This window comes from Cherax quadricarinatus, chromosome 38 (genome assembly GCF_038502225.1).
Source record: "Cherax quadricarinatus isolate ZL_2023a chromosome 38, ASM3850222v1, whole genome shotgun sequence".
In the NCBI taxonomy this organism is placed as follows: Eukaryota; Metazoa; Arthropoda; class Malacostraca; order Decapoda; family Parastacidae; genus Cherax; species Cherax quadricarinatus.
The window spans coordinates 4,877,502-4,892,496 of record NC_091329.1 but is presented as its reverse complement, the minus strand read 5'-3'; the positions used below and the strand labels follow the sequence as shown (position 1 = coordinate 4,892,496).

Sequence of the window (14,995 nt, the reverse complement as noted above, 5' to 3'; positions counted from 1 at the left end):
ATCAGGTCTAACTCACACCCACCCACATCTACTCATGTATTTATCCAACCTATTTTTAAAGCTACACAACGTTCTGGCCTCTATAACGGTTCTTGGGAGTTTGTTCCACTCATCCACAACTCTATTACCAAACCAGTACTTTCCTGTATCCTTCCTGAATCTGAATTTTTCCAACTTAAAACCATTGCTGCGAGTCCTGTCTAGGCTAGATATTTTCAGCACACTATTTACATCCCCTTTATTTATTCCTGTCTTCCACTTATACACCTCAATCATATCCCCCCTAATTCTACGTCTTTCTAGAGAGTGCAGTTTCAGGGCCCTTAGTCTATCCTCATAGGGAAGGTTTCTGATACATGGGATCATCTTTGTCATCCTCCTTTGTACATTTTCCAGAGAATTTATATCCATTCTGTAATACGGTGACCAAAACTGTGCAGCATAATCTAAATGAGGCCTAACCAAGGATGTATAGAGTTGAAGAACAACCTGAGGACTCCTATTATTTATGCTTCTTGATATGAAGCCAAGGATTCTATTAGCTTTATTGCGAACACTTATGCACTGTTGTCTTGGTTTCAGATTACTGCTAACCAGAACTCCTAAATCTTTTTCGCAATCCGTAATATTAAGATCTACATTATTTAGTTTATATGTGGCATGGTTATTGTCCTGTCCAACTTTTGCAGTGTTTTGTATGGGCATTATAAAACACCAACTTTTGATGTAGCCACTACCATGAATACAATAATTAGTCCTGACACATTATCAGTCAAATTGTGTTACCATTAAACACTTATACATACTTTCAAATGAACTTGGTAACAGGTGATTATGGTAGAGAATGTAAATGTTATTACAATGAGCAAGTACTAACCTTGTAAGGATTATAGTGCCTGGGAAATGGGAGGTAATTAAGGGGTCTAATATAAAATGCAAATTAGTTACTAAAATAAGCCAAAAGCTGTTGGGTGCTTTAGAATGTATATTAAATATCTTTGTTCAAAGAATTTTAAAATGTGAATAATCTGGAGGTTTATTGCAAAAAGTTTTTCTTCTCCATTACCCATAAGCTTGTAAAACTGTGGCTATATTGGCAAGTTCCTGTATTGTATGGGTAAAATATAAATAAACCTGAAGGAACCTGCAGAATTAATAACCATCAATATCTCATTCACAGAAGCACTAAACCCACATGGGATATATCCATCAGTGAATTATTAACAAATAAGTGCTAAACCTGTACAGAGGCACTCACTGTTAAAAGCTATTTACACATTATATATTCAGGAGGGTGGTGCTGGTGCTAAACTCATAAGTGATATACATTATTGCAATCATTTGGAAGCACTAAACCCATAGTTTTACAGTCCCTTGGGAAATGGAAAGCATTTAAGTTTGATCCAATGACTGGGAGGACAAGCTCAATTCCTTGGCTGAAAATCTAGCATAGAGGATCTAGAAAGTACATGGTCAGCATAGCTATACATAGCTGAGGAAGCAGAAGTGTCATCAAGTGTAAACCTGATTCTGGTTAGGAGGGTCATGTATGCTGAATTCAGAGCATGCAAGCCAAAGGTCCCACCAACAAAGTTTTCAGTTCATGTGACCTCTCTTAGTGTTCCTCAGTCTATATTACCCGCTGAACAGTCAGATTTCCACCTCACAGCTCCGTCACTTGCTCTCCAGCAATATATACACTGTACCTATGCTTCCCATGTACACTATGGATTTAGAAAAGCTTGATCTCCAAGCAAAAGACTCTTACTATGACATTTATCATTAATAGCATAAAGACCTCTTAATATAGATATTTTGCTGGTTTTGATAAGGCACTTGCCTGATTTAAACTCCTCAAATCATGACATTTTCCCGAGAAAAAGATTTAAAAAACTTAATCCCTTTTTTTCTTTAGTTGTGTGTGTGTGTGTGCATGCAATACATACATATACAGCATTAGTACTGCACACACTGCATGCCTATAGAATTTGAGTATATCCTGATAAGGTCACCTAGTCAAGGCCAAGGCTATCCATGTGATAACTCATCCATTTACTGGCTAGATGAATTTGTGCATAACCTGACCAGTGATTCATACATCTACAAAGCCACCCAGTGAAGCAAATCCATAGGAAAATAATTTTTTGCTCTTTTTTTATATTTATATGTAACAGATTTTCAAGCTTAAATACCTTTCATAGACTGCTTTATCTTAAAGTATATACAATGGTACCCTGAGTTTCGAACTGCTCCCAACTCGACTAATTATGTAAGTGCTTTTTTAAGTGCATTTTTGGGGGTCTGAAACAGACTAATCTAATTTATATTATTCCTTATGGGAACAAATTCATTCGGTAATGGCACTCAAATAGCCTTCTGCAATAAATAAAGTTCGAAACTCGGGGTACCACTGTACCCCTCCTCTTGTCTTTTGTGTTTACAATTAAGCATATTCCTGACATTTATTAACTTGCTTGAAAGAATCTTAATTTTAAATATGTACCTATATACTGAGAATTAGACACCTAATTATGAAAAGATAACTTATCTACGTTTGACAATTTTAATATACCACTGCTTCCCTTAAGGGTGGTTCGTTAATGGCAGTAAAGGGCTCTTGATTGGAGCAACTAGACCTTTTCTTCCCTTCCTTGAATCAAACCTGTCTCCCATTTTTCCCTAGGTGCTGTTCAATCTGTTAAGAGTTTAGCACTTCCCATATTATATAATACACCACCACTCAAAACGAGGTACTATTGGTATATGTGATATGAAAATATTCACTAGCCTTGAAACTTATCCACTATAAAAAAAAAAAAATGTATTTACTTATATGTCAGTTGCATAAAATGTGCCTTTTCACCTATCTAAGGATGGCAGACATTTACGGTAAACATTTCATTTGCTATTTCCTACAAAGAAAATTTTAAGTTTAATGTTAAAACATTTGCTGAAGAAATCTAAAGACGAGGATACTACACAAATAAAATAAATGCCACTTTCATATGTTGTTGCTTAGGGATTTACAAAGAATGAGGCTTGCTTAAGCAAATGTATAGAAAGACTAAGTGGAAGTAAGAAAATGTACATTCCCTAAAAACAAAAATGTCACTCGAGAAGTATATTATAAAAATGAATAGCAAACCACCATACAATTTAAATAAAAGAAATAACTGAGTGATGAAGCAGTTTCCTGCCTGCTTTCTAGCAGTAGTACTATTAAGGGTGACTTACATCTAACCATTACCTATCAGATTTGATAGCTTGAACTAGTTATTGGTTGAATTATCTTCGACAAGAGACGGCTGGCATGTTAACTGTCCAGCTATCACTGCCTTTATAATTTGTACTAAACAATTTGAGATCCTATATTAGTTTAGGTGACAAAAACTTACCTTTCTTATAGACTAATGAATAATTCTCTTCTTAACTGAATCTTAACTAAGGCCTGATTATGGAATGGTCAACAGGGGTGTTGACCCCTCAGAAAACCTTCCAGGTATACTCATCCCATTAAGTCACTCACAGGCATTCTTAACTTCAAAAAAATAATTAGGCTTTTTACTGGAACACTGAAGTCACAAAAATGCTTAAATTACTGTAACACTACAAGAACATTAAAATTCTTTTTTTTTTTTCTTCAAGTTTTTGCATTACAGCATAAAACTTTTTGAAATCTTTGGTAATAATTACATGTTTATAAGTAATGCTCCTGGATACTGTTATGATGTCTAGCCACATGATGGAAGACACTGGAAGCTTCACCAGTGATAAAAGACTTACCTGAGCATACAAGATCATTGTTACAAAATATTTCAAGAGAAATATGGGATATCTAAAAGTTAATATTTTCTACAATGGAATTTAATAAGAAAGATCCATACTTGCATAAATATGAGATTGCATATCAAACAAAAAAATATTACAATAAAAGAATGCAGGGATCATGTGAATTCCTAAAATAAGTAATTCCAGCTCCACAGTAACTGATACCTTTACAAAGCAGTGTCTATACAAACTCGCCAAATAAATTTTTTAATGCAGTTCTCCACAAGGACAGCATATAATACAAAATTAAGACTATCACAAATTACTGTATTGTCATAAAAAATGCCATACACATAAGCAGTGAAAATGCCCAATAGAACTGAAACCTATCACAGCAGCAAATACTGGCACTTGTATTACACTGTCCTAAGAAATATTTTTGCAATTAATGTGTAATTTTAAAGTTAGATGTAGAACTGCAAATTTGTTTAATTTTCCTCTGCTATATGAATAACACAATTCTGATTAAAATATTACTTCATGGAATTCTTAACACTAAAAATTATATTTGCTGTAATTTTAATTGGCTTAAAAATTTGCATAAATGCTTGAGAAACATGTTTATATAAATGCATTACACTAATAAAACCCTCTCATTCATCCAGTCATGGCAGCTATACAAACCTACCAATTTGCATCAAAAAAGTACATTCTTTCCAACAAGTATGTGCAATCTTTATGTCCTTACATATACAGTATGCATGTATATTTATTTATACACATATCTAGCAAAACAAAACTAGTCATTTATAAAAGCTAGTACCAATATACAGATAGCAAAAATAGTATTATTCCTATTTAAAATATGGGAATGCTATAGAAAAATATACAATATTAGAAATAAGAAATGCTACAAATCCAGTATGAGAAAAGCATTACATGAAGTGATGGCACTTTTGAGAAAAAAAAAACTAACATTTACATTATAATATTTTTAGAGGATTATATACTTTAAATCCACTGTCAAGAAGAACAAGGGAGGACTGAAACATTAATTTAAAAACAGTCATAAATATTGAAGGTACTGTATAGCGTATCCTTACAAGATTATAAAACTGGCATTAAAAATTTTTATCAGGCCACACAATGAATGCAAAAAAGCATGCCCAAAAACTTGTGATTTAGTATGACTGTTGTATATATAACAAGATAAAATTCATCTCAAGTAATATCATTCCAGACTTTAAAGAAAATATTATCTAGCATTTGGCTGAAAGTCTAGAATACTTGATCAGTGGTATACATAAATATTTTTTATTGCTCTTCTAATCAATGCTTACATATTTTATGAATTTAAAATAATGCAAGCTGCCAGCTGTAACCAGTGATAAGCAAGAGTGGTACCTAACAAGCAGCAACTATACATTATCACAGACTATCACTAGCTCTGCATTAGTGCTACTGCTACTCATCATTGTAGCACTAATACTGATGCTACTCACCATTAATACTCCTACTGCTAATCATCACGGCACTAATACCGATGCTGCTACTCATCACAGCAAGCCATTAATACTGTAGTGAAGACTGTTCCCCAGTTGAACTACATCCTCTCGTGCTGTAGGACATTACCCACATTAATGTATTAATCAATTTCCAGTGCATTCTACTTGTTACATCTGGTTTTGTTAATCTACTCTACTCATTACATTTATGCATAACTATACAGAGAAATTTAAATCTATGGATATTAAGAGAGTTGAGTGTTTGACAGGGTACATACATCAAACTTTCTACAGTGTTCTACTTGAAAGACATTAAGCTTGTGTAAATATTACAGCAGTACTTCTACACTAACCTATGAAACCAAACTGCTCTGTAGCATCTACAGCAGAATCAACTTTACTATCCTCCTCATTTTCGTCGATCTGTTCTCTGCACTCTTGCAGCTTTATGACCCCCATTTCCATTATTTCCATAAGTCTGGGCTCAACATCCCCTAGTAATGGTCGTTTGGAAGGATCTCCAGCCCAGCACTCTTGCATGAGGCACCAACACTTGTCTTCAAACACAGGGAGTCGTTCTGGTCGTGCACCTGGATAAAAGTTCAAGAGCATAATGAACAATACTGTATTAATATGAGATGCCTTTTTGCACCTGGATATATATGTTAAATCATATTACTGTGAAACACTTTTATGCAGTATGCTAATCTTATGACCTATATGACAATGTTTCACTTGATTTACAAGCATTTGCAACTTGGGTAGGAAAGAAAAAGGATAATTACACAACAGATCTGCATCAGAAACATGACATGATGGATAATTCAACTGCAATGGGCCAGTCACCTGTTGTAACACCTAATTTATACTTTTGTCTGGTATATATGCTCTTTACTTCATATTCTCTACTGACTTGAAAGAGCTTGTAAATCAAGTGAAACATCATATACACGAAGTTTCCTTACTGCATTAAGTCTCTCTCGTTTTATTTTGTTCGTCTAGTTAAAGTTAACCCTATACAAAAACTAAAATGATCAACACAGCAGTATTTCATAAATGTTACACCTTACTGTACGTTTACGAGCAAATTTTCCAATACAGTGGACCATCTCCCCCCCCCCCCCCAACATCATGGCCGAGTAGGGACAGGAGGAATGATTTATTATAAGATCAAACAATATGTTATATGTTATGTAAATTGAATTTTTCCTTCCAAGACCATGGAGATGAGAACCTGGACAATAAAATGCATTCAACAAAGATGAGCCTATTGTTTAGAAGCTTAATGGTATTATATCCATTTTACGAGTCCATTACATAAAAAATATGAAAAAAATTATTGCAAAATTAGTGGTCAAGAAACATCATGGGTTTATGTTACTGTATTCAAGGGTTCTGATGGCACCTTGACTGTTGGCTTATTGAATTCAAAGGTTGTAATAGCTAGGATATCACAACCTTTCAACTCAACAATAGTAGACAGCCTAGAAACTGCCACGAACCAACAATAACAAAAATACAATACTTCCTGACTACTTTTTTAAGAATGAACAACTGGTCATCTACACTGCAAACTGAATAGAGCCATTAGAATGACAACCATAAGTTAACGTAAGACTGAGCCTGACTCATTGATTAGTACTGATTTTGTCATCACTGAAGGCTCAAGACTTGCATAAGCTCATTGGAGAAGCCAGACGTAGAACAGTGGACCCCCGGATTAAGCAGTTGTCGGATTTCGTAACATTTGGAATAAGTAACGTTTTTTTCATCAAAATGTTGGCTTGGTGATCGTCACTGAACTCTCTAACAGGCATTCGTCCCGAATGTGTCCATGCAGCCCAACACACCATTTACAGCCAGTGTGCCGTTGTTTATCAGCCAGTGAGGACAATCCCACGCATTCATAAGATACAAAATGTATTATTCCATTCTTTTAAGTGCTTGCAGCTACTAAATAAGCCACTGTGAGCCAAAAGAAAGCTCCTAGTGCCAATCCTTTGGTAAAGAAGGCTATAAACACGATAGAATTCAAGAAAGAACACACCAGACAGGGTACTTCCCCACACACACCAGCCAGGGTACTTCCCCACACATCAGACAGGGTACTTCCCCACACACATGAATTGATTTGAGTGGGACTTGCACATGAGTGAATAGAATTATCAATGCTTATTGCTTGGGAAGCATTGAAAATTGGGTTGGGCAAATACAATTCTGTTAGTGGGATGGTTTGTGAAGGACCTGCCTAGTATGGGCCAACATGCCTGCTGCAGTGTTCCTGCTTTCTTATGTTTTTATGTACACCAGCTCGCTCGATCGATCGATCGATAGATAGATAGATAGATAGATAGATATAGATATAGATATATATATATATATATATATATATATATATATATATATATATATATATATATATATATATAGATAGACAGAGATAGACAGAGATAGGCAGATAGACAGAGACAGAGAGAGAGATAGACAGAGAGAGATAGACAGAGAGAGAGAGATAGACAGAGAGAGAGAGATAGACAGAGAGAGAGAGAGATAGACAGAGAGAGACAGAGACACAGAGAGAGAGAGAGAGAGGGGGGGGGGGAGAGGGAGGGAGGGAAGGAAGAAGGCACCTTCTTCAAAGATTAAGGACATTTGTGCAAAGTGGAGCGAGGTGCAAGCATTTGTGGAGGAACATCACCCTAACCCTCTCCCCTCCTCCTGTCTTCCATACACCAACAAGAGTCTTCAATAAAGGTGTGATGTTATTATTGTTTTATACTCTATTTCTCATTCTTTTCTGTATGTAAATCTATATTTAATCTATAAAAAATAATTTTTGTTAATACTTTCAGGTGTCTGGAACGGATTAATTGGATTTACATTATTTCTTATGGGGAAAATTAATTCGGGAATCGTCAGTCACTCTGGAATGGATTAATTATGAAAACCGGAGGTCCACTGTACTTAAAAATCTGGGAAAAAGAGAATTACTGTACAATTTTTATGGACTCCATTGTACACTGAATTACTCCTTTATGATAACGGTGGTGAGATAACCAAAGAAAGCACCCTAACAGAAATCATAGAATATAATGTTTTGTGTTTAGCATTAGGAATAATATTAGGATATAAGTAAATAACTGTCCACAGGGAAGTGGAAAAGAATTCTTCCTCTGTAAGCCATGTGTGTCATAAGAGGCGACTAAAATGCCAAGAGCAATACTAAATGTATAGAGGAAAAACTTTCATTTTTCTTTTTTAGGTCACCCTGTCTCAATGGGAGACAGCCAATATGAGAAAAAAAAAATGAAAATATCATAACACAGTTGGAACCCTAAGTAGATCTATCACTATGATAACATGGATGAAAATAAGTATATTCATGGAACAACTTGTAATGTGAACAGACTCACTGATGTAGTAGCAGGCTTAAGCTTGGTTACAAGTACTGACAATCCACAGATACACACACAATGATCAAACTAAATCCACTTTCTTGAACACTATGTGATTAATTGTCCACATATTTAGGAATATACAAGTATAACCTATGTGATGTCAAGGTATCTTATTAATGAAAATGAGATCAGACATATTAAGTAAATATCCTAAACTTGCAACAGACAAGTCAACTATAGATATATATCCATATGTACTAATATTAACCTTTTTGAGGCTTAGTTCCTAGGCCTTTTGTGCATCCACATGCTCTTATGCTACCATTCACAGGATGGATACTAGGTGCACAACAAACTAGCCACTTTGGCATTAAATCTTAGATACTATTTTAATGATTTTTGTGTTCTGTGCACTCACAAAACAGGGGTTATAACACCACTATGCCTCTACTAAAGAAGGGGACCATCTCTGGTGAAGGGAGATGATCACAGTCCGTCTCCTGGGGTGATGATCAATTTATATATAGTAATGTATATTGTAAAAAATTATTCTCACTTTCCTTAAATTTTAACTGATGATGCAGAGGATATGAAAAAAATGTGAGTATTGACTGCTGATAAACACTGTCGACTGCTAATGCAGAAAATAGCTGATTTAGATATTGTACGAGTGGAAGAGGTAGTTACAAGGTAAAAGGGGAAGGGTTAGCAGCCAGGAATCTAGGTCAATGTTCGAGTGGGAGGTAGTCTAAGCCTGAGAGGGTTTTTTCGTGTCTTCGTTATTCAAAATTACATTTTATGAATAGTCAATAAGCTGAGGTACAATGTAAGTATTTTTGACATTAAAATTCTACATGCTAATAATTAAGTTTTTCATTTGTATTATGTCAAGAAAGATGGAGATTTTTTAAAATGAATGTAGCAAGTCTTAGAACAGCAAAGTTAAGCACAATAGGTAATAACAATGATGGGTAAAGACTAAAAAGGAACAGTACTGTGACTGGAGCAATGCACAAATAACCCGCACACAGGAGAATGCAACTTATGATAATGTTTCGGACTGAACTGGACTATTAACTAGTCACATTAGTCCAAGTTGGACCAAAACATCACAGGTTTCATTCTCCTATGTGTGTGTTATGTAATGGATAACTACCAATATGACTATGAAACAATCAGAGAATTTATAATTATAGTACAGTTTCAACACCTATCTAATTATATTTTTATTCTGCATATATAGCACTACATCATATTATGTATGCAACTGTAAACAAATTCATGGCTTCTTTACTTCTAATACAGCTTGAAAATATGCAACAATGTGATTAATATACATTTTAGAGTGCTAACATTACTTAATTACCCTTTTTAACACAATTCCACAGTTGGTCCTTGGATTGGCATTGTTCAAAGATGAGTGGTAGTCTGACATGGCCAGCACAGATATACCAAAAGAGAATACCAAATGCATATACATCAACACTGTTGTCATAATGCCCTGTGAAGAGTTCTGGAGCCATATGTATTGGAGTGCCCACAATGCTCCCAGACATCATTGCTTCAGGCTTACAGAAGCCTAAATCTGTCAGCTTTGCTCGGTTATTTTTGTCCAACTGAAAAAAAAAAAAAATGAAATTTTTGTATTATACAGTATATGCATCCTCTGACAATTCACTTTCAAAACATTTTACCCCATAATCAACAGCACTTTTTATTTCTCATGCTGGCCATCTCCTACCGAGACAGGGTGACCCAAGAAAGAAACACTCGCCATCATTCACACTATCACTGTCTTACCGTGGGCATGCAGAAATGTACAAAGTAAATATATTTTTTTCAAAAATACAGCCCAACACAATACATAAGCTTGTTAAAATTAGTAAATATAATTACATACAGCCTCTCCTCACTTAATGACAAAGTTCTATTAATAATACAGCATCGGTAAATGAATCTGTCGCTAAATGAGGAACATATTACAATGAAAGTGGGTTTATGTCACCCATCTTTGATATTGCTTTAATGTCACCTTTGCACCATTTATAACACTTTTAGTATATTTTTAAATGTTTATACAGTAGTGTAGTGTATAATGTAATTAACAGAATAGAGGAAATCAGCTCTAATATACATTATTTAGGCATGTATACTGGTCAGAGAGCCCGTCGTATGTTGAGTCGTCGGTAAACGAGTACATTGCTAAGTGAGGAGAGGCTGTAATTACATGATACCAGAGACTATTTTCTTGTTAAATATCTTCAGGGCTTTTCATAAAGAGGATGTCATGGATACCAAATAACAAAATATTCATCTCTTATCAGATTTTTTTTTTAAAAGTGTGAGGAAAAAAAGATGACCAAGTCTTTGTATAACCACTCTTCTTTTATCTACATGCATAGATGAAAGAAAATTGCACTAATAAAAAATAAAATACACCTAAACAACAATGTACTAACTAAGCCATGTTCAAAAATAAAACATTTTAATTTTTTTTACTTCTATCATTCATCTATCAAGGTAGGGTGACCTCAAATAAAAAACAACAACAGGAAACATTCACCATCATTTATTCAAACACAGTTTTCTTACCAAAACGTTCTTAAGCTTTATATCTCTGTGCACGAGACCCTGAGAGTGTAGAAAGCGTATTCCTTGTGCCACATCGAGAGAAATCTGTTGGGACAGAAATAAACAAGAAAAGATTAAAGATTATTTCCTGAAGTAGTATTTAGTCTGAAAAAGTATATCTAATAGTAAAATATATACAAGTCACCTGAAAGCAAAATTAAAATTAACCTTTCTGTAAAACATTTATAATTAAATAGGATTAAACATTAAAGCCTGTATCATAAATTGTATAGTCAGATATAATGAGACAGAAGAACAGCAGAAGAAAATAATAAGAATAAAGAAGACAATTATTATTACCTATTGAATAGCTAAAGAATCAAACAAAAACAACTTCATTTTATAGTGCACTGGCCAGGGAGGTATACCATCTTTTAGGAGTGAAGAAGAGCAGAATGTAAGTGTGGTGGAGGTACGTGAGGCATTACGTAGAATGAAAGGGGGTAAAGCAGCTGGAACTGATGGGATCATGACAGAAATGTTAAAAGCAGAGGGGGATATAGTGTTGGAGTGGTTGGTACTTTTGTTTAATAAATGTATGAAAGAGGGGAAGGTACCTAGGGATTGGCAGAGAGCATGTATAATCCCTTTATATAAAGGGAAAGGGGACAAAAGAGATTGTAAAAATTATAGAGGAATAAGTTTACTGAGTATACCAGGAAAAGTAGGGTTATAACTGAAAGAATTAGAGGTAAGACAGAATGTAGGATTGCAGATGAGCAGGGAGGCTTCAGAGTGGGTAGGGGATGTGTAGATCAAGTGTTTACATTGAAGCATATATGTGAACAGTATTTAGATAAAGGTAGGGAAGTTTTTATTGCATTTATGGATTTAGAAAAGGCATATGATAGAGTGGATAGAGGAGCAATGTGGCAGATGTTGCAAGTATATGGAATAGGTGGTAAGTTACTAAATGCTGTTATGAGTTTTTATAAGGATAGTGAGGCTCAGGTTAGGGTGTGTAGAAGAGAGGGAGAATACTTCCCGGTAAAAGTAGGTCTTAGACAGGGATGTGTAATGTCACCATGGTTGTTTAATATATTTATGGATGGGGTTGTAAAAGAAGTAAATGCTAGGGTGTTTGGGAGAGGGGTGGGATTAAATTATGGGGAATCAAATTCAAAATGGGAATTGACACAGTTACTTTTTGCTGATGATACTGTGCTTATGGAAGATTCTAAAGAAAAATTGCAAAGGTTAGTGGATGAGTTTGGGAATGTGTGTAAAGGTAGAAAGTTGAAAGTGAACATAGAAAAGAGTAAGGTGATGAGGGTATCAAATGATTTAGATAAAGAAAAATTGGATATCAAATTTGGGAGGAGGAGTATGGAAGAAGTGAATGTTTTCAGATACTTGGGAGTTGACGTGTCGGCGGATGGATTTATGAAGGATGAGGTTAATCATAGAACTGATGAGGGAAAAAAGGTGAGTGGTGCGTTGAGGTATATGTGGAGTCAAAAAACGCTATCTATGGAGGCAAAGAAGGGAATGTATGAAAGTATAGTAGTACCAACACTCTTATATGGATGTGAAGCTTGGGTGGTAAATGCAGCAGCAAGGAGACGGTTGGAGGCAGTGGAGATGTCCTGTCTAAGGGCAATGTGTGGTGTAAATATGCAGAAAATTCGGAGTGTGGAAATTAGGAGAAGGTGTGGAGTTAATAAAAGCATTAGTCAGAGGGCAGAAGAGGGGTTGTTGAGGTGGTTTGGTCATTTAGAGAGAATGGATCAAAGTAGAATGACATGGAAAGCATATAAATCTATAGGGGAAGGAAGGAAGGGTAGGGGTCGTCCTCGAAAGGGTTTGAGAGAGGGGGTAAAGGAGGTTTTGTGGGCGAGGGGCTTGGACTTCCAGCAAGCGTGCGTGAGCGTGTTAGATAGGGGTGAATGGAGACGAATGATACTTGGGACCTGACGATCTGTTGGAGTGTGAGCAGGGTAATATTTAGTGAAGGGATTCAGGGAAGCCGGTTATTTTCATATAGTCGGACTTGAGTCCTGGAAATGGGAAGTACAATGCCTGCACTTTTAAAGGAGGGGTTTGGGATATTGGCAGTTTGGAGGGATATGTTGTGTATCTTAATACATATATGCTTCTAAGCTGTTGTATTCTGAGCACCTCTGCAAAAAGTGATAATGTGTGAGTGTGGTGAAAGTGTTGAATGATGATGAAAGCATTTTCTTTTTGGGGATTTTCTTTCTTTTTTGGGTCACCCTGCCTTGGTGGGAGACTGCCAACTTGTTGAAAAAAAAAAAAAAAATCTAAATCTGTTCATAGGTAGTAGGTTGGTAGACAGCAACCGCCCAGGGAGGCACTACCGTCCTGCCAAGCGAGTGTAAAACGAAAGCCTGTAATGGTTTTACATGATGGTAGGATTGCTGGTGTCCTTTTTTCTGTCTCATGAACATGCAAGATTTCAGGTATGTCTTGCTACTTCTACTTACACTTAGGTCACACTACACATACATGTACAAGCACATATATACACACCCCTCTGGGTTTTCTTCTATTTTCTTTCTAGTTCTTATTCTTGTTTATTTCCTCTTATCTCCATGGGGAAGTGGAACAGAATTCTTCCTCCGTAAGCCATGCGTGTTGTAAGAGGCGACTAAAATGCCGGGAGCAAGGGGCTAGTAACCTCTTCTCCTGTATATATTATTAAATGTAAAAGGAGAAACTTTCGTTTTTCCTTTTGGGCCACCCCGCCTCAGTGGGATACGGCCGGTGTGTTGAAAGAAAGAAAGAAAGATCTAAATCTGCTATGCTAGCAGTCAAAAATACTTGAGCTTAAGTTTTATGCCATATCTATATGTATAGGGAACCCTCTCATTAATGGACTTTTGGGGGGAGGGGGTGTATGTGACTGTCAATTGTCTGAAACTTCCAAATTATGAAATTAATGTTTCATGACGATTCAGTTATCTTCTAAACTAGTGGGCTTGGTCCACTGATGCAGAGAACTGGACACTAAGAATACGGGTATTGTAACCTGTTGTACTACAGTTCTGTACTGTACAGTAATTTTATAGTATTTTACATAATTTACAGTAATTTTACTTCCCTTTTTGTGTTGGAGACGAGATGTAAACTGCTGTGATCGATGGTGGTGATGCGGAACAAGTTATTCTCAGTTAAAGGAGCTGTACAGCTTCAGTAGCTCCTACAGTAAACTTAATAGCATAATCTGTATTTTGTATTTGCTTCTTCAAATATCAAGATACCTTTTCTTAACACCATATTCCTCATATACCAGTGTCACTGAGATACCAGACTCAACCTTCTTTATTAGTTCAGTTTCTGTTTAACACTGAGAACCAAACATTTCCTCTTGGCACCACCACTTGCTTTAGAATCCATTGTTAATTGCACTTTCTTTAATATGTTAATAAAGTCACATAAAATTATGAATTATGAACCTTTATCCATTTTGTCCGTTACTTTTATTTGTCTGAAATTGCCAAATTCCATTAATGAGAGATTTTACTGTACTTACCTGCAGTCTGATTAACCAATCGAGCCCATTTTTGATAGCAGAGTAGAGGTCCCGATTGAGCCTATCCATTATGAGCAAGACTGCTGGAGTCTCACCCTGACCGTAGGAGTGGTCAATCACACTCCCACGCAAGGCAACAATCCTCTCATGTTCCGGAACACTTCTGCAATGTCACAAGCAGCAGCAGCAATGAATAATAA

General features: G+C 35.8%; 1 protein-coding gene across 1 annotated transcript in view; it reads right to left on the bottom strand.

Annotated features, from left to right (window-relative positions):
• Positions 1 to 1,922: 1,922 nt before the first annotated feature.
• Positions 1,923 to 14,995, bottom strand: part of LOC128692953 (dual serine/threonine and tyrosine protein kinase) — a 67,206-nt gene continuing 54,133 nt past the window's right edge. The window contains exons 11-15 of the mRNA XM_053782341.2: positions 14,796 to 14,958; positions 11,264 to 11,347; positions 10,038 to 10,287; positions 5,627 to 5,863; positions 1,923 to 5,386 (exon numbers count right to left, since the gene is read on the bottom strand). Coding sequence (XP_053638316.2) covers positions 5,325 to 5,386; positions 5,627 to 5,863; positions 10,038 to 10,287; positions 11,264 to 11,347; positions 14,796 to 14,958 — 796 coding nt within the window. The 3' untranslated portion in view covers positions 1,923 to 5,324. The remainder of the gene's footprint in view (positions 5,387 to 5,626; positions 5,864 to 10,037; positions 10,288 to 11,263; positions 11,348 to 14,795; positions 14,959 to 14,995) is intronic.